Source organism: Biomphalaria glabrata, chromosome 17 (genome assembly GCF_947242115.1).
Source record: "Biomphalaria glabrata chromosome 17, xgBioGlab47.1, whole genome shotgun sequence".
NCBI lineage: Eukaryota > Metazoa > Mollusca > Gastropoda > Planorbidae > Biomphalaria > Biomphalaria glabrata.
Genome location: NC_074727.1, coordinates 13,919,591 through 13,940,650, shown reverse-complemented (window position 1 = coordinate 13,940,650; position 21,060 = coordinate 13,919,591). Strand labels below are relative to the sequence as shown.

The window sequence follows — 21,060 nt, the reverse complement described above, 5'->3', positions numbered from 1 at the left end:
TATGCATGCGAGACATGGAAGTCATCTGTCAACATTGAGAAAAGACTAAATGTGGCTCAACAAAAATGGCTAATTTTTGGAGTCAGTTACAGAGATCGGGTCTCAAATAAAGAAATCATATGCCGAACTGGGACTCGACCACTTAATGAGGTTGTAACCAAGCGTCACTTGAGGTTTGCGGGACATGTCCTCCGACTGAAGGAGTTGCAATGACATGGAAGACAATATGAGGAAAGAGTAACCAGGGACGTCCTCGTATAACTTGACGCCACACTTTCATGGAGGACCTCCAGAGCAGTGGACACCAAGTGGGAAGAGGCTTCAGACATTGCTAGTGACTAATTTTTATGGAGACCGCTTGCCCCCCCACCACCCAATGCGTCGAAAGTAAAGAAAGCACTAAAACACTGTGCACTGTTACATGTGCCCTGATAAATTGTGCACTAATACACTGTATACTGAGACAATGTTCACTAATACGGCGTGCATTAATGACTAATACATTGTGCATTAATGACTAATACATTGTGCAGTAATGACTAATACATTGTGCATTAATGACTAATACATTGTGCAGTAATGACTAATAAGCCGTGCACTGACTAACGAAAAGACATGAAAGAGAAATTAATTTAAGCCTCATATAATTGGACCACTCATTTGAGCAGCATTTTAATTTACCAAAACGAATCCAAAAACTGTCTCAGATAAGTTGAACCTGGCTTGGACAGAAAGACTCCAGTATTGAAACTCCTCGGCCACTCTCCACGATTCACCCAGTCATAGCATCCAACAGCGGGATATCTCCGGACATCTTCTGGTACAGGGCTGGACCAGAGTGCATCCTTGTCCTGGAAGCCAAGAGAGCTCTTTCTTTACACACACAACAACAACAAATAAATAATAAAACAAATCATAATAATGATTCTCAAATATATACGCAAGGACCCTGACTGATGCAATCATTCCATCATTCGCCACTCACCGAGCCAATTTGACGTAACAGATACTAAAATTCTAAAATTTAAGGTTTGTTTAAATGGGTTGGAGCGGGCGAATGGAAGGGGTGTTAAAAAAAAAGCGGGGGGAGGGGAGTAACACAGCACTGAGTGTATTTGGGAAGACATTTTAAATCGGGTCGTTTCAATACATTACATAACATACACTCAAATACACAGGTCAAAAGTGGGATTGTTGAAATGCGGACATTTTAGTGGAAAGTTAGGAAAGGGAGGCTAGGCCAAAATATTATGTCCCCAATACGCTTTACTACATGTAATGAGAACACAAGGCCCCAGAATATCCTAGAACCTATCAAATATTTCGAATAAGAACTGAAAAGCAGAGGAATAATTAAATAATATAAATAAGACTATTTATAAAGGAGGACAGTTGAAAAAGGGGGGGGGTGGAGTGATACTCGAATTTACGGGCCAGTCCAATTCAACGCAAAAGATACTAGAATTCTCAAGCCAAATGAATGTAATGGGGGGGGGGGGAGTCTTTATTTGTGGGCCTTTTTTTTATAAGTAAGAAAAAGAGGAAGGGCCCATGGCAAATAAACAATATATAGCCTCGAAACAAATCAACGGGCGTAGCCGGTGGGTAAATCTATTATGTATATATGCATTGCTCTCAGATATCCTTACTAATAGATCTAGATCTAGTTGACGCTCGAGTGAGTGTTGCACCAAGTCTAGAGGTCAGGAATACTTATTGTTATGCACTTGTTATTTACTTGTTGTTATATATTTATTGTTGTTATGCACTTGGTCTACCTGGTAAGCTCCTCCGTACTTGAGGAGTATGATAGCTCTGAGTATATCTGACTGGTGAGCATAGACCTTCACATCTTGCTGAAACACTGTCTCCACGACTTCGATCTGAAAGTGAGTAAACATGCAGGTAATTAGGATTTAATATGAGATGTTACCAGACATATCAAATGTGCATCTACCCGATTTATCAAAGCACAAACATTTGAATAACTTGACTCTCTACATGGAAACACAGGGCTTTCTGTCTGACTATGTCTGAGTGGAGATATTTTTTTTTTGTTACAACGCTCATATTAGCTCAATCTGTATCTTTCATGTATATTTGTATTTTCGCCCACTTCTACTGAACATTCGTCATCAAATTTAGCATACAAGCTCAAGCTAGATGACAACTCAAAAATCAATTAAACAAGGTTACAAAGACAGTTTGTGTGGAAACTTAAAATCGGCCCACGAAGTGGTCCACCTAGAAACAGACGGACAGATCTAGACATTGGTAGAAAATAGAACATATTAGGCTGTAAAAAAAAATATACTTAAAAAAATAATCAAAAAATGCATATATATTTTACAGGATGTGACTTACAAAAAAAATTAGAAATATTTATTAACTAAATAAACAAATTCAACTGGGTTTCGAACCCAGAACCTTCTGCATGTTGGGCAGAAGTGATACCCACTACACTACGGAAACACAAATTTAAACGTACAATATATATTTGAAATCTTTCCTTATACTTTCAGTTTGATACAAACAAGATATATCTTGCTAGATCTAGACCTAGTTTGAGATCTAAATCTAGATTCAAGATCTAAGTCTAAGCCTAGATCTAGAAATAGCTCGAAGTCTCCAAGTCTAGATCTAGAGTCTAGAGTAAGAGTTAGATCTAAATCTAAGTCTGTCTATATGATATATCTAACTATAAGTCTAGATTACTCTAGATCTAGAATCTTGATATAGAATCTACTATATCTAGACTAAAACTCGTATATAGATCTATGTAGATCTAGATCTGGCCTCTATTTATTGTAATTTAGATTCAGATTGTTGTCAAATGTATAGCCTATATAATGAGCATGTGTGAAAACTGCGCGGTAAAAAGAAGTTGTTTTTTTTAAACTTACAATTGAAACGAAGTTCGTATCAAAATCTTTTTTAAATATAATATTTGAATCAGTATTCTATTCAATGAACTAGATAATTAAGGAAAAATATATTTTATAATTATCCATTGACACTTTTACCATTGTGACCTTAGATGCAAATGTTTTGTACCAATGCGAGAATCTATGAATGAAGTTGTTTTGTTGATGAAAAAGCTTGGGAACTTTTCGATAAGACTTACTGCCCCTGAAGTTTTTCATTGAAAAGTGGTGTACTTTTTTTAAAAATCTGCTTGCATATATAATTTTAAAAATTAGATGGTTCACTTTCGGAAAAGAAAAAAGTAGCCGTTGCATCAGAACTTTGATTGATCTAAAATATCATGATGTCCGATTTTCATTTTCTCATCTAGTTTCTGAGATCTAAACGGGACGGACGGACAGACAGGCCACACAAAACTAATAGCCTCTTTTCAACTTTCGGGAGCCGCTAGAAACTAAAACTAATTAGTTAATTAACTATTAGTAATTATTTTGTTTGTTATCTTGAACAATGGAAACATCGTACTTGACAGATGTGGTGGTATAAGTTGAATTAGTCCCCTTCATGACTTGAGCCCTGAGTAAGCATTTTTTATGCATTTAGGATAAACATTCACAAAATACCACCTCTCCCCTCCCCCTTTTCACAACTGGTCCATACAAGTGATAGAATCATATCGCATTGAGAAAGCTAAAAGCTAAACAAAAACAATTGGTAAAAATATTTCTAATCGAACAGATTTATTATGTTTGGATAGGCTCTGTATATAATTACTCGACTGATCCGTTACGCTCAGCTATATTTAAAAAAAAATAAACTAACTAATTGATACAATTAAACTTAATTTCAGCTTTGTTGTTTTTTTTAAAGTATTTTTTAAAAATGTTTTTCTTGTTTTAAAAATGTATTTTTAATGTTTGTCTTGTTCTCTGTCAGAGCTAGAGTTAGTAGAGTGTTATTGAAATGAAATAGGAAAACGTTGAGTGTTATTTTGGAAACCTGAGAGACATGGAAATGACTTACATACACAAACGTCACACTTTCATTGGCTAGTCTTGTCCACCACTCGCCTGACGGCAACGTGTCGCCATGAATGTAAACGCTTTAATGAAAGAATGGAAACATATGGGTTTAAATCTAGTATCAATGATCTTGAACTATTTATTTGGTTATCAAAAAAATTTATTACTGTATAAAATGTGCGTCATTAGCATTGGGTTATGAACATTTTCGAGACTCCAAGAATAAATAGATTTTTTGTATATTAATAAGCGCGTTGTTTTTGTAAACCATATGTTCTGTTTGTAAGTGATGTCTGTCATATATAAGATAACTTTATACCCTGCTCCCGTGACACCTAGTACATTCAAACATTTAATTTTTTAAAATCAACTCACCAAGAGCAACATATGTAAACACTCACATTTTTTTTTACTTATTATTTATTGTAACCCACAAATATAATAGCTACACTCCCCCTCCATTCTATTCCCCCCTCTCCCTCTGAAAACAGAACAACAGATAAGCTGCAAACACACTGTGATAAAACTCAGGGCCCTTTATCTAAAGTACAACACGTAGAAACTTGTTCCTTGACAGTGAACGAATCGTTTTTGGATCATCTCACAGAAACGAGACAAAAGCCTGTGCATTCGCCATTGTTGGAAAGCCGTTCGCCGCTCTCCGCGCAGCTTATTCGTCCTTATAAGCGATACAGTATGGGAACAGGTCGTAGCACTATGTGCTTTAGGAACACAGGCCTCTAATGTTTTCTCAGGTTTGACTCCCACCAAAGCCTTTCTTAGGTTTGATTATATAGCCGCAAGGCGGCAGAGGTTTTGGGATTCAGAGTTTTCCTTTTTCTAGGTGGGTAGCCAGCCAAGGCTAACGGGCTCCTCCTGTCCGAAGCTTACTGGCTAAGGCACCAGTTTTTTTTTTTCCTTTGCCCTCTTGTCTTGTCGATGATAACAGTTCAGCCAGACCCAATACCTGAGGGTGGACTGGTTGTCAGAGGCTACTTGAGACGCATGCCATTGGAGGCATTTTTTTAGGTAGTGGAGTGCTTATATAAATATAACGTTTAGAGTAATGAAAATACATGTTTTCACAGCATGTGTGCACTTAGTTAACGTCTTATTTATTCATAGACTCTTTTCTCATCAAAACGTTCACGGTGAATCAATGCGCCCATTGAGTCAGATACCAATCAACGCCCATGGGAAGTTACTCACCGTTGAAAGCCTCCTAAGTATAAGGCGGAGAGGATGCTCATGTAGTGTGAGAATGTCAGAACCACTGGCTTGTCTTTGGCTGGATTCAACATGATCATGTGACTTATTGGTGGGATTAGATCCTTAGGATCCTGAAAAAAATATTCACAAGAGAATAGAAATTACTTTGAGGAATTGGAGATAATGTCAAGATGATATGGGGTCAAGGTTCACACTTTCATATTGAGATTGCAAGATGAATCATGGCAAGCGCATGTGTTAATATTTGACTTTAGCTACCCTTCTTCTTAGTTCTAATATTTGTGCTGAGTTTAAACACATTTACAATTCGTGTCTGTTCTTTTGACTTCAATGAAATCACATGCAAAAGTTTGGGGAGAGAGAGAAAGAGAGAGAGAGAGATAAAGTTTTTGTGTATTATGTTTCTCGTGGTTGATTTAAAGCTTGAAGACAGTGATACTATTTATTCTTATTTATTATTATTGAAGCTCGTGATAACATCCATTAGATATTATATTATTTTGCGTATTATTCTATTATTGCTGGTACGGAGTACGAACCTCGCTGAGTGCAAAAGAAACGAAGCTGCCTTAGTCAAGAGAAAGAAAAAGAAAGCTACCATATCACCTAGCCCTAAAACAGGGGGACACGACAATTCGTTCACTGACATTTCGTTCACCGACAAATCGTTCACGACTTTTCGTTCACGCGACTATTCGTTCACCAGACATTTTGTTCACCCGACAATTCGTTCACGCGACTATTCGCTCACGGACAATTCGCTCACAGACAACTTGTTCACCGACAACTTGTTCACCGACAGTTGGTTCACGACAAATCGTTCACGCGACAAATCGTTCACTAACTATTCGTTCACAGACAAATTGTTCACAGACAAATCGTTCACTGGATATTTCCAAAAACAAAAAATTGCTAGAGATCGGGCCTAATCCGAAATTCTTTGTCAATTTTGTTTGTTTGTTGTTAATATTTGGTTAACGAGGACAGTATGTGATAAAAAAATTATACTTAAAAGAAAAAAGAGATCTTAGAAGCAAGCTGAAACATTTAAATGGGACATCACTTTACTATAGGTAACATTTTTACTTTCAACATGTAGGCCTTCTTTTACACTCATATCCATCATGTAGTCTTGTTCTACCTACCCATATTTGCTTATCTTCTTAATAGCGGTCCAGATGTTTAATTAACATACCCATTTTATTGATATCTTATTAACAAAAACAAATCTTATCTTATATAATACAGACGTTTCTTCAAAAAAAGAAGATGATTACGTCCTACGCGTCATGCATTCTGCCAAGTCACTGGTTTTCCTGGCTAGCTCAGACACACTAGTATTTTTCCACAATCCTTTCAGTGTTTTTACGAGAGATAATTTAGATTTTTAACAATGGTACTAGATTTGGTACAATATATGGTTTCACTGTTCAACTCTGAACGTCACATACTAGATACAGATCTAAGGTTAATACTTATCAATTAAGACATCTAAGAAAAAAAAAACTAATTACATATACAACACTAGGAAATATTTTGGTTCCCTATCAAAAAATTATAATTTATCGCAATACAACAAAATAAAATTGTTTTAATAAATTTGTTATTGAAGTCCAAGCAATCAAATTAGTCTACCAATGGGTGGTCACATATAAAAACAAGTTAACTAAAATAAAAATAAAATAAAACTTCTTTTAAACTTGATGGAAAGTACTATACTAATTTCTATTTGATATAGATATTTTCACTGTGTATAGGCAATGTCCAATAAAGTTTTATTACTTCCAGAGGAGGCAGTCTGTCTAGAACTCAACTATGTGTTAACTAGAGTATCCAGATGAATGGGTAGATTCCCGGTAGATGAAAAAAAAAGAGGGGGTGTTAAGGCATATTAAAGGTGAAAGTAAAAATGTTACCTATTGTACAGTGAGGGCTCGTTTAAATTTTTTAGCTAGCTTGTAAGATCTCTTTTTTTATTTTTTTTTAAATTTAAGTATAATTTTTATCACATACTGTCTTCATTAACAAAATATTAACAACAACAACAACGAAATTAAATAAACTCGGATTTGACCTGATCTCTAGAAATTTTTTGCATTTGGAAATAATAGCTACAAAAGTTTTAATGTAAATAAATTAAACACGCGACGAGAACATATAATATTAACAATATGTTACTATCGAGTAAACGATTTGTCTGTGAACAATTTGTCCTTGCCGTGAACGAATAGTCGCGTGAACGATTTGTCGCGTGAACGATTTGTCGTGAACCAACTGTCGGTGAATAAGTTGTCGGTGAACAAGTTGTCTGTGAGCGAATAGTCCGTGAGCGATATGTCGCGTGAACGAGTTGTCGGGTGAACAAAATGTCTGGTGAACGAATAGTCGTGTGAACGAAAAGTCCTGAACGGTTTGTCGGTGAACGAAATGTCAGTGAACGAATTGTCGTGGAACCCTAAAACAGATGCATTCACATGGCGAAGTGTAGCAAACTCTGCAGACTTGGCTTGATTCGTCACACCAGGTGAAACTAAAACCAGTGACTCGTCTGGACGCATCCATTGTCTTCCGAGACAGAAGGAGCCATATATTTAGTTATATCCATGAAATGCAATCTATCGTAACCCACCAATATAACGTTTTCACTTTCCACCTTTCTATTCCCCCTCTCCTTCTCAAAACAGAACCTCCCTCGGAACTCTCTTCCCCCCCCCCCAAATAAAAAAAAAAAAAAAGCACAGATAAACTGGCAAACACATTGTGATAACACACAGTGCATTTTATCTAAAATACAACTCTAAGAAACATTCCTTAAGACATAAACTGACACATTGGACGTACATGATATCTAGCTTTGATTACCTTCGGATACGATGGTCAATGGTTTTTGGTGGTCACTACATCTCAATATTTTCAGAAATGAAATCTGATGACCCAATCAATACCCGATTGTATGTCTGTAATTCTAGTATTGGTGAAGAACCAATAGAACTCCTCTTTTCGAAAGTCAATCATTTAATTATATTTTTCAAGTTAAAATCTTAAAATGAAAGATCTCGCGCTGCAATTTATGCACACAGGAGGATTAAAATTCAATGCACTTGAGAAGACTTACCGTGAAGTTTGAAGCTTATAGACTCAATGAGCTAATTAGAGAGCCGATACAAGCTCTTCTCATGGGGTCTTATCTATATATAGTTTTTCCTTATTGTATTCAGAAATCGAAAGTTCTCGTACCGGAAACGTATTTTGTCTGGCATACCTTGACCCAATTCATCACGTGACACTGTATTTAGTTTTACTCAATTCGCAAGTTCCTCTATTCTTCTTAAAGAAGCTTTTTGACGTCATAAATCAAAGTTTTATTTTATTATTTTTTTTAGCCAATTTGTCGACATTGATGACGTAATCCTAGATAAAATTATATCTGTTAACATGGTCTAAAGCTAGCTCTTTTAGGCTTTCCAAAATGTCCCTTATAAATTACAGGCGTTCCTTCATAACAGAAAATATTGACGTCCTATTCGTATCGTCACAGCATTGAACCAACATTGACCCTCATAAAAAAACAGAAGTGTTTATTTTCTTAGTAAATGCAAATACAACAAGTGGTCAGAGGTTTCAAAGGTTCGAATAGCATCGCCTATTTTTTGCCGTTGGTTAGACATCACTGCATTAGAAGATATGGCACTTCCTTATATATCTATATAGGAAGGGTCGAGAGGCTAAGTACGCTTAAACTTGGCTTGGAAACCTATGAAGGGGGCTCGTGGTTCGACACCCGACTTGAGCAGAGTTGTGTTTACTGAGCGCCTAAAGGCATCACGGAAAATCTTCTCCCAGATACCCCCTCCCCCTAACTGGTTCACAAATAAAATTGGACCATAGCGTTCTGAGCATACTATAAGTATAAAAGTACCGCTATAAAAAACTACATTTATTATATCTCTATTAATGATTAAATTTAGCTATTTGAAAGCTAAATGCTACAAGGATTGAGTGGTTGAATGAAAGAGCAAGCAAAAAGACACTCTGGGATCAAATTAGAATAATGTATATTATATAAAGACAATAATAATTTTAAAAATTGAAACAAAAAATGTCTAACAACTTACCTTTGATTGTTTGGCTTGAATTGGTTCTGATTTACCATAATACAGAAATCTGGCCACTCTTCCGAAAGGCGTTTTACTCGTAATAATATGTTCAGGATAAAGTGGGCCAGCTACTGCAAGACATGGGGGGAGGACATCATCAATCATTTGCTGCAAAGCACCAGACTCGGTGACGTTTCTGACCATCGTGTTAAACTGGTCAACATTCACACACTCGTAAGAGCTCTTTAGCGAGTTATTCTTGTAGTCCTGAAGGCTAACTCCAGACTGCACAAGTCCATATCTGGCAAAGACTATCGTCTCTTCACTGTGACTGGCTCCCGGCATGAGGTAGGTCAGGTAGTTCTCTTCTCGCCAAAGATTTGGAATGTAGGTCAGGACAGCCCGTTCACCGAAGAAGACCCCACCACTTGGACTCGCTGCAAGCTGCTCCAGACCGTAGTTCAGTGCATCCATCGTGCCGCAGGCGATGGTTTTATTCGTGCGTCTTAGAACAAGGTAAGGGAGGGACTGCTTAAGTTCTTGGAACCATGTGTGGTACAGATCTTTCTCGAGGGGAAGTGAATCGTAATGAAATATCAGTTTCATGGGTCTAAGGACACGTACCATGCTTAACACGCCGAGATAATCCTCGAAGCGAAAAAACTTGTTGCCACACCAAACATAATGTGCCACGGTAGGTATCTCCCAAGCCTCAAAGTTGCTCGCTTTCAGCTTGTCTCCGAACAACGCCGTGACCGTTTCGTCGTTACCATAGCTTGTGAAGATATCTCTGATCAATCTCAGCTTATCAGCAGCACTTCCGGGAGCTTGGCATTTCGGCACCGCAGCCTCCTTCTGGACATCACACAGCAACACTGTGCTAATTCCTTTAATAAGACCACTGCTATTTGCTCGCTTGGGTTTTACTGGCTTCGGGTGTTGGCAAGGGAAACACAGATTGTAGAAACAGTGAAAGTTCATGAATAGCAGCAGCAACACGACACCCAAAATGAAGATAAATGATTTTAATTTTAATCCGTGTGCCATTATATTCTGAAACTGAAAAGAAATAGTATACAAATCAACAAATGATAGCCTATTTTATGGTTTATTAGCTGTGCCAACTTATCACACAGGGATCCTGTGAGCTGTCCCAACGGTTTAAACGACTAAGTCACTAAGGCGTGGTGTTTTCCATACTGTGTTGCGCGGAACCCTTGTGTTCCGTGAAGCCTAAATAGGTGTTCCACGATCTACTGGAATAGTTAACTAGAATAGGCCACCACGTGAGTTAATCTCTATGTTAAAAAAAAACAACAAAACAAAGCAAAGTGTTCCACTACATGCTCAGAATGTTCGAAGTGTTTCGTTAAGGAAATGGAAACACTGGACTAAGGGATAGGTGAAGGTGAAGGTTAATGCTTAGAAATTGTTTTAAGGGATAGGTGAAGGTGAAGGTTAATGCTTAGAAATTGTTTTAAAAAAACTCTGTATGGTATGAGTATTTCAAAGAAATAGAACACATTGAAAAATACTGTAAAGATAATTTTTTATTATTAAATGTAAAAAAAAACAAAGAAATGATAATCGATTTTCGTAGGGAAAAGAAGGAAAATGATGTTGTTTCTGTAGCTGGAGAGACTATTGAAATTGTGAAAACCTTTAAATACCTTGGTACTATCCTAGACAATAAACTAAATTTTACTGCAGATACTGATTAAAAAAAAGGGCAGCAAAAGATTATGATTACTAAGAAAACTGTCCTCGTTTAATGTTAGCGAAAAGGCCTTGGCTATGTTTTATCACGCTCATATCTGCAATATTTTAAATTTCAATATCACTGTCTAATATGACAATCTGAGCATTAAAAATAAAAATAAACTTTACAGAATCCTAAATGCTGCTGGTAAAATCATTGGCAAAAAAACAAACCCCATTTGGGCAGTTGTTTGAGACAAACATCTATAAAAAAAAAAGCTAACAAGATCCTAGAAATAAAGAATTACCCTTTGTGTCAGGATTTTGTGATTTTACCATCACAAAAGAGATGGCAATCAAATCATTAAATAAGAACAACTGGTATAAACTTTGTCACATGTAAATGTAAATAAGTCTGGTGTGAATGTACACTTAAGTTTCTTATAGTTATAATGTTTTTTGTTTGGTGTAATGCACAAATTGTAAGACAAATTTCCATACGGACAATAAAGATTATTATTATTATTATTATTATTATTACACTGGAGAATGACTCACATAAGCGCTCACATGCAGTTAGAAGACAGTTGCAGTATACATTGAACGGTAATCACATGCCCCTCTAGAATTAGATACATAACTAACAAAAACAACAATAGAGCTGTAATAGGAGTTTGGCATCTTGAGACTAGAATAATGGTTAGGGAATGAAGTGCAAAGTGTGCAAAGGAGATGCGCAAATTGAAATGCAACATTACTGAAGGAAGAAGAAGCTTTCAAGACAGTCCAAAGTCATTTCCTTGCGGGGAAGGAGGGAGGGACTAAATAGATGACTCCCATTCTCAGGAATTTTTAAAAATAAGAATCAACATCCGTGCATTTTAAGGGATCATACTGCAGCAACTTAGATCATTTTATATTATACCTAGATTGGAAAACTGAAACACATTTGTATCAGCTATTGATCAATTCACAGACCTATATATAGAGATTGTTATATACGTAGCTCTTTTTCAAGCTGTAAAGGGAAGTCGCCTCGAATTTAGGAGAATCGATCTTTTCTGTCCTAGAAAAGTAATGATCCTCAGTTTTCAAAGTCTAGAAGTAATGCAATACCATTTAGTGGATTTTTGATAGAAATTTTGGCTATTAATCAAAGAACTATATATATAATCAGGCAAATCTATGAAATAAAACCATTTCCTTATAGTTTCCATTTAGATAATGTTTCGAAAATCCTAGATCGAAATAATTCACGTCTGTTGATTGTAATCATCTTATGTACAATTAACTTAAATAGATTGATTACCTAGATCTTTCTAGATTATGTATCCAAAAATTGCAAAATAATAATTATGAGACGAGAGTGTTCTTATTTTCAATGTTTAATTACATAGGTTGGGGTTAAAAAACAACAACTTTACTTCTTAACTACTGTACAAAACAACGCCTTGTTTCAGCAGTTTTGAAGTTTTTCACGACATCTTTGTGTAGAGTTAGAGATCTCCACGTCCAGTCTATGTATAATATATATATATATATAGGTCTGTGAGGAGGAAGCTTTCCTGACAGCCAACTATCATTTCCTTATGGGGGAGAAATAAATAGATAAATTCTCCCATTCACAGAATGTTTTAAAAATAAGTATCAACTTCCGTGCATTTAAGAGAATCACTCTGTCTGTTTGTTTGTCGGTCTGGAAAAATGTTTGTGCACGTTATTTCTCCCATACCCATTGTCGGATCAAGTTGAGGCTTTGCACTATTATTTATTGGCAAAGACGAGACACGAATCAATAAATACAATTAAATTATTAGTGAATTAATGTGTTGTAATTATTTTTTTTGTTTGATACCAACAAGGCAAATTAATCTTTCAGTTTTCACAGCTATGACTAAATGTGTAGGGTTTTTTCCCATTATATAATTGTTAACTTTGTTTCTCCCAGACGCATTATATGATCAAGTTGATACTTTTAAAAAAATGATTTATTGTACCTAAAAAATTAATCAATTAATTAACAATTTAACCAATTAATCAATTTATTATTGGTAATTAATTAGTTTGATATCTAATAAGGGAAGTAACGTCTACATTATTGGGGGTTCACGGTCATTTCATCCCTGGTCACTTCATCCCCGGTCACTTCATCCCCCGGTCATTTCATCCCCTGGTCATTTCATCCCCCGGTCATTTCATCACTTCTCTCAAATGAATTTCACTATTTCCACCAGACCTTGGTCTTTGATCATTACGTCATGTGCAGGATAATATTATAATATTACATCCCCCAGATCCAATAGAAGCGCTATAGCTAAGTACACACCCAGATTTACAATCTATTACAAGATTTCTTATCAAGAATGCAAAGTGGAAGTGGAAACACTATAAACGCATTAGTAACATGTCAAAAAATATCAAAAAGCATTCTACAAAATCATAGTGTTGTAACTCCGCTCTAGAGCCACACTGATGGTGCGCATCAGAGCGCCATTCAACACAAGGAGTGGAAGACTTGTTGAGACAGGAAGAACGACTGTGGGTGAGCCGGCTGAAGTCATGGGAGTCTGAACAGTCTGGTGCTGAGTGCTGTCCTCCTGTGTGATACTAGGAAACTGTTTGGAAGACCTGGAGCGACACTGGGAAGTGTGTCGGTGGTCTGTTCTGTGTTCTGATATGGAGTAGGACTCTTAGAACCTAGAACATATTACTCCCTGTGACTTTATAGCAGAAGTCCTAATCTAACTATTACTATGTTAATGCTTAAAATAAATTAATACATCGTTTACTGTTGACGACCTGCCTTTCGGTGAGTGCCTGCCTTAGAGATTTACAACAATATTTATATATTAGATGAAAGGAGAACTTAAAGTCAAAGCCACAACAGCACAATCAAACAATGAAAAGTGACAAAATATTTAATTTGGGATAAAGTGACCGGGGGATGAAATGACGGGAGGATGAAATGACCGCGGGATGAAATGACCAGGGGATGAAGTGACCGGTCACCATTATTGAGATATATAGTTTAATATATATATATTTTTTAAAAAAGTGAACGACCTTCAACTTGATCCGAGATTGGGTATACGACAAATAACGTGTACACATTTTTACCAGACAAAAAAAAGTGAATTGTAAAAAAAAAACTATATTATTTAAACATAAGGAAGGAACATATTTTTTTTAAAAAGGTGTATTACTTGTTTTTATATGACTGTGATATAAAAATAAAAAAATTCTAAATGTTCATTGATCATAATCATACAACCTTTTGTTAAGAGAACTAAACTTAGTTTATAGACAGGGTAAAATGCAGTAAAAATCTTTTTTAACAGCAGCCCTGCATTGTATGAAACATGAAGAATTGTATACCTTTGGTGTAATTATATGGATGGCTCCCTCTTGTCATGACAGTCCTGGGTTTAACACAATGTCATGCTCTGCTGTCAAGAGGTTTAAGGAACGTTGACATTTTTTTAAAAATAAAATAAACAAAAAACACATTAAAAAAAAATACTTTTGAAAAAAAACAGACAATACCTCCTTTATACAAGTCCTAGAGCGATAGTTTTTCATCTTAGTAACTAATCAACTTGAAATTTGAATTGAAGGATCGTCGTTATTTGAGTCTGTAAAGACATATTTAGATCTAGAGATAATATCTACATAAGAGTCTCCAGCTTCACATGAACATCTTGATACATTGACACCTCATCAAGAGCAAGCTGACACATATTAGACACCTTAAGAGGAGCCGGTGACACTTGGATAACTATCGTGTGGATCTGAGAGACCAACAAGATTCATTTATTCATTTAGCACAGTGTTGCCCAATATCCGGCCCGTCGACGAAATGTCAGCACAAAATGTAGAAAATCCGCTACCCCCTCCCCCCTAAAAAGGTTGAAAAAATGTATCTTTACCTTCGTTAGGGCCCTCAATTTTTCTCCGATTGATTGGTACCGTGAACTTTAACATTTGTGCGTTTATATAATGGGACTCTGAATGTAGACTTTATCAAAAACGTGAAAGGAACTTTACTTTCGTTGAAACATGATAAGAAGCCAACATATTGGAGTTGTAATGTGAGTGTTTAAAAAAAAAGAATAGTATATAAACGGTATAATAAAACAAATTTGACGTCATTCGAATAAAAAGATTGTTAAACTACATAAAGAGATTGGAAGATTAATGTGAATATTTACCAAAACAGAGACAAGAAAATGAGTCGTTGGTAAAACTATTGCTCATATTATTCGTAGAGAAATGAAGCTGTTTTCTGACGCATGAAAAAATAAAATAAAATATCCCATTAATGAAGGTAAGTGCTAGATCCACGGGTTTCTAATCAAATAGTTTCAGGTCTAAATCATTCCGTTTTTGTACCTTTCTTTTATGTGGCCCGCGACACCAGTGTTGGAAATTAAAATGGCCCACATGTCGATTGATGTTGGGCATCACTGATTTAGCATTTTTGGAGCTTCAGAAAGCTTCAAGATGGTTAGGGATACATTAAAAAAAATGAAAGAAACTCTTAAGACATTTACTACATACTTGTATGCATGAAAAAGTGTCTGAATCAGGCCGCAGTTTTTCAATTTTCTAAGATAACTTTTTTGACCCCTTGTATTAACTAAAATAAACGACGCGCGAGTCAACCTTCCGATCTGGGGCATTATTGTAGAACCTCAAAGACGTATTGACCACGAGAAAAAGATGCCAGGCGAAAACAATGTGAAGGTTTTGAAACAAATTACAAGAAAGAAAGAGCAACTAGGAAAATGTATGCTTCCTTGGACAGGATTGTTCAAGTGTTCAAAAAATAATCACCCAACAATATACATAACTGTCTAATCGCGTCCACTCAAAATATTAATCAGCCTCCTATTCTCCTTTCCCCTTTCCGAAAAAAAACAGTCCTGGTTAAACCCTCGCATAGTTCTACTAAGAGTATATAAAATGTATGCTTCCTTGGACCAGTCTGTTCAAGTGCTCAAAAAATAATCACCCAACAATACACATAACTGTCGAATTTCTACGCACAGACACAAACACACACACACACACACACAAGGGAGACGAACGTATGCCAAAGGAAGTCTTTTTCGGTGAGCTAAAAGGTGGTCGACGTAACAGAGGCGCCCCACGAAAACGCTTTAAAGACCGGCTTAGGCGCCAACTCGCCTTAGCTGACATAGAGGAGAGCACCTGGTTGCATGCGGCCACAGAACGAGACAGCTGGAGGTCATTCACAAGGGCCGCGGGATACACATTTGAGACCAAAAGAAAATCCGTTGCCGAGGACAGACGCTGATGGCGAGAAGAAAATCTCTAAATCGACCACTTGAGGACAATAATTATGCTTGGTCTGGATGTGGCAAAATACGTAGGTCACAGCTGGGGCTGCGTAGCCACGGGAAATACTGCATTCCTCACTAATCTTCGGACTCGAAGACAAGCCTTATAACTATATAAAATTCTAGTTTGTTGATATAGATTCAGACTAACAAACATAAAAAAAGACAGGAGTCTAGACGAAATGCTCCATAAGAAGGTGCGCAAAATGTTCCTGACCGTTTATTTGCTTTTTTTAACTGCTAATAATACATGCGGGAATACCCGCTGACGTATGTGTGTTTAAGATATAGATTGTCTAGACCTTCAGGCCAAATTTAATTTTAAGAATATTATATTTTGAAAAATTATAGGCCTAAGGTTCAAACCAAAGGTTTTCCTGATTGATAAAAAAAATTAACAAAAAAAAAAAAAAAAACAAATAAAAAAAATAGGCCTACATAAACCTTCAAGTTTCTAGGAAAATTGTTAGAGCCGTTTTCGAAATCCGTGTCCACCCAGGTTTTTTTTTACATTATGAAGAGCTTGCAAGCTGATAAGAGGAATAGTTGCAGGTTACCATATACCTTTTAAACTACATATCAGCACTGCCTACACCAGAAACACCAAAAATAGCAAGTATTTTTATAGATTGGAATCGCAAACGTCGTGTTTTATAAGCTGGTGAGAATAGATACATGAAACATTTAATTTAGTATTGCACTTAGTTTAATGCTCAAGACAAAAACTACATGTTTTAGTCAGAAATGTGTGAGGTATGATTGCTTAATAACCCACTTAGCTTAACGTGGACACCTTGACTAGCTAATTACTTTCATTGAAATAACTAATATATACCAATAACTCTATTACACCAGATAATAATAATAATAATCGGTAAGGACACTCCCCCTTATTATAAATACTCTCCGCAAGAGGTTCTCGAGTCTACTGAACCTCTGCTGTACTGGGATAGGCCTATTCTGACCAACAAAACGGTAGATTTCAATCGCCCGGATCTGCTGTTCATCGATAAAAAAGAAAAAACCGCTACCATTATCGATATCGCCGTACCACTGTCTCATAATTTAAGAAAAACTGAGATAGAAAAACAAAGAAAATATGGGAACCTAGGCTTGGAAATTAAGCGTCTATGGAAATTGTCCAAAATAACAATATACCCCATTGTTATATCAACCGAGGGGATAATAACAACTGACCTCACAGACACCTTCAAGGCCCTTAACATTCCTAGGAACATCTTCGTTGCCTGTCAGAGGGCGGTACTGCTGCAGACCTGCCACATCACCAGAAAATTCCTCAGTGGAAACTGTTAAAGGGACTACGATGAATTTTGTTTCTCTTTAGCGAAACTCGACCCTGGCAGCGCCAGAGAATGACTACTCGTTCATTTTTAACATAATAATAAAATTACGAGAAGCATATCCTGAAACTCAATGTTGTCGACAAATGCCGAAAATGTGGAAATGTGGGTGAGTCCATTGAACACATTATGGCAGGATGCCCAGCCCTATCAGAATCAGCCTACCTAGGTCGCCATAGTTGCAAAGTTAATACACCAACACCTGGCTTTGACGTACAAATTGATCGGTAAGGACACTCCCCCTTATTATAAATACTCTCCGCAAGAGGTTCTCGAGTCTACTGAACATCTGCTGTACTGTGATAGGCCTATTCTGACCAACAAAACGGTAGATTTCAATCGCCCGAATCTGCTGTTCATCGATAAAAAAGAAAAAAACTGCTACCATTATCGATATCGCCGTACCACTGTCACATAATTTAAGAAAAACTGAGATAGAAAAACAAAGAAAATATGGGAACCTAGGCTTGGAGATTAAGCGTCTATGGAAATTGTCCAAAATAACAATATACCCCATTGTTATATCAACCGAGGGGATAATAACAACTGACCTCACAGACACCTTCAAGGCCCTTAACATTCCTAGGAACATCTTCGTTGCCTGTCAGAGGGCGGTACTGCTGCAGACCTGCCACATCACCAGAAAATTCCTCAGTGGAAACTGTTAAAGGGACTACGATGAATTTTGTTTCTCTTTAGCGAAACTCGACCCTGGCAGCGCCAGAGAATGACTACTCGTTCATTTTTAACATAATAATAAAATTACGAGAAGCATATCCTGAAACTCAATGTTGTCGACAAATGCCGAAAATGTGGAAATGTGGGTGAGTCCATTGAACACATTATGGCAGGATGCCCAGCCCTATCAGAATCAGCCTACCTAGGTCGCCATAGTTGCAAAGTTAATACACCAACACCTGGCTTTGACGTACAAATTGATCGGTAAGGACACTCCCCCTTATTATAAATACTCTCCGCAAGAGGTTCTCGAGTCTACTGAACATCTGCTGTACTGTGATAGGCCTATTCTGACCAACAAAACGGTAGATTTCAATCGCCCGGATCTGCTGTTCATCGATAAAAAAGAAAAAAACTGCTACCATTATCGATATCGCCGTACCACTGTCTCATAATTTAAGAAAAACTGAGATAGAAAAACAAAGAAAATATGGGAACCTAGGCTTGGAGATTAAGCGTCTATGGAAATTGTCCAAAATAACAATATACCCCATTGTTATATCAACCGAGGGGATAATAACAACTGACCTCACAGACACCTTCAAGGCCCTTAACATTCCTAGGAACATCTTCGTTGCCTGTCAGAGGGCGGTACTGCTGCAGACCTGCCACATCACCAGAAAATTCCTCAGTGGAAACTGTTAAAGGGACTACGATGAATTTTGTTTCTCTTTAGCGAAACTCGACCCTGGCAGCGCCAGAGAATGACTACTCGTTCATTTCGGAAATTTGTCTTACAATTTGTTCATTACACCAAACAAAAAACATTATAACTATAAGAAACCAAAGTGTACATTCACACCGGACTCACTCATAATTTACATATGTAGTGGAGTGTATACCTTTTCAGGAAACACCGGCCACCCCGATATCCACGTGACCCTTCCCCCTAGATGGCACCTTGTGTCCGCGCATAAAAAGGCAGACCAACGTGGACACTGTCCATTCGACCGGCATCTCTTGTCGCTGTAGTGTCCGTATGTTACTGGACCTACGTCGTCTCCACTCCCTGTTTGTGTCTGGTTCTACACCATGTGTTTATGTATGGCTGCAGGTAATTGCATTTTACTTTTTTATGTTATATTGTAATTTTATTTAGTAGTCTACATAGAATATCGCTACCCCCGGATTTCGTCCATATTGTTGGACTATCGTTATTTTTAGGAAACCAGCATGTAAATGTTTCCATTTGTTGAATTGTGTACCTTTAGTATACCATACGAATAGGGTTTGTTGGACTAGTCCGTTTCGTTTCTTTGATTAAAAACTATTGGGCCGGAAGTCGCTTTTTTCCCTATAAATCTTTGTATTTTTCAGTTCTCTTTTTAAATTAAACTGACATTATTATGCTATAATTTTAAGTGTACCTGATAGAGAAAAAAATTCTGCACAAAAATACGGGTAGTTGGGATATAACCCGATAGAGGCTATAAAAAGAAAAGACCTGAAACTAGCGCATGAAACTACACATTTACAGTACTTTTATTGATGAGTATTTTACCCAAGATCTGTGTTATTTTTTTAGGACTAGCTTATTTCATGTACCCGGCATTTTCCGATACACAATTTCATACACAAAATAATTGTTGAAAAAAAATGTAGTGATTTTAAACTTTAAATGATTACTTAAAAAGGTGTTACTCTAATCAATTTTGAATATTATTTTGTTATGAATGTCGCTGTTTATTTTGTTCTAGTTTCTTAAATTTTTCTTGAGTAAAGGGGTCATTTTTCTCCTAATGGGTATACCTGATTTCTCCAAGCAGCCTTTGTAAAATAATGGTCCTAAATAATGCTATGTTAATAAACGAAAAATTGCATGGCTGCATTATGATGAATGTACGTGTTAGTTCAATATATTTTATATTACTAGGTAACTATAAATAACCGCATAAATAGACGTAAGTTTAATTTGTTTTCTGTTAGATAAAGTCATATGGCAAATTTTTGTTTATATCCTAATTCTAAAAAGGAATAATAATAGAACTATACAGTAAAAATAATCACTAAGTTTTTATTTTAATAGTTTTGTAAGTCTAACTGATAAGGTTACAAAGAGAGTTTGTGTTTTTGCAGATGTACACAAGCTACACTATGAGTCAGTCCATCTCTTCTAATTGTTTAGAAATGAGTGTAAATATGTAGGCTTCGATATTTTTAGCCTGAATTTAAGAAGTTACAAACTTCAAACAACTAATATATTGCCTCTTCCATAAAACTTTGTACTTATAAAATAAATTTATCCAATGCTCGACATCCTGCTTGTATACTTAGGCCCTATTTAAATCGATCCGGTATCAATGTATTAAGTAGCAATAACCCCGCAAAAAAAAAATTAAATGAAAGAAGATTGAGATATACATATATAGGCCTATATACGGGGTACCGGCACCTTTTTTCAATGTCAGGAAAAATGATTACTTTTCTTGTAATTCAACGTTAATTGTTAATTTATTATTAGTTGCATGTAGAGTCTTAGAAAGTCATTATTTTAGACTAGATAGCCAGGAGGTTTTTTTTGGGGTTCAAACCCCCCCTCGGGGGGGGGGGGGGGGGATCGGAATTTAGTGACTGATTTTTTGCTTTGATTTTGTTTATTTTAGGTGAGATTTTAATACTAAACCATCAC

General features: G+C 36.5%; 1 protein-coding gene across 5 annotated transcripts in view; it reads right to left on the bottom strand.

The window, feature by feature from the left end:
• LOC106079746 (uncharacterized) overlaps positions 1–21,060 on the bottom strand; it is a 55,547-nt gene that overhangs the window by 15,841 nt on the left and 18,646 nt on the right. For 2 of the 5 annotated variants that reach the window (XM_056015867.1, XM_056015869.1), the window contains exons 2-6: positions 9,293–10,333; positions 5,157–5,287; positions 3,949–4,027; positions 1,779–1,883; positions 682–851 (exon numbers count right to left, since the gene is read on the bottom strand). In XM_056015867.1, the coding sequence (XP_055871842.1) occupies positions 682–851; positions 1,779–1,883; positions 3,949–4,027; positions 5,157–5,287; positions 9,293–10,321 (1,514 nt within the window). In that variant the 5' untranslated portion in view covers positions 10,322–10,333. Of the gene's footprint in view, positions 1–681; positions 852–1,778; positions 1,884–3,948; positions 4,028–5,156; positions 5,288–9,292; positions 10,334–11,530; positions 11,681–14,347; positions 14,419–14,515; positions 14,605–21,060 lie in introns of those variants that run through there. The other 3 variants (XM_056015870.1, XM_056015866.1, XM_056015868.1) reach the window with 3 other exon arrangements.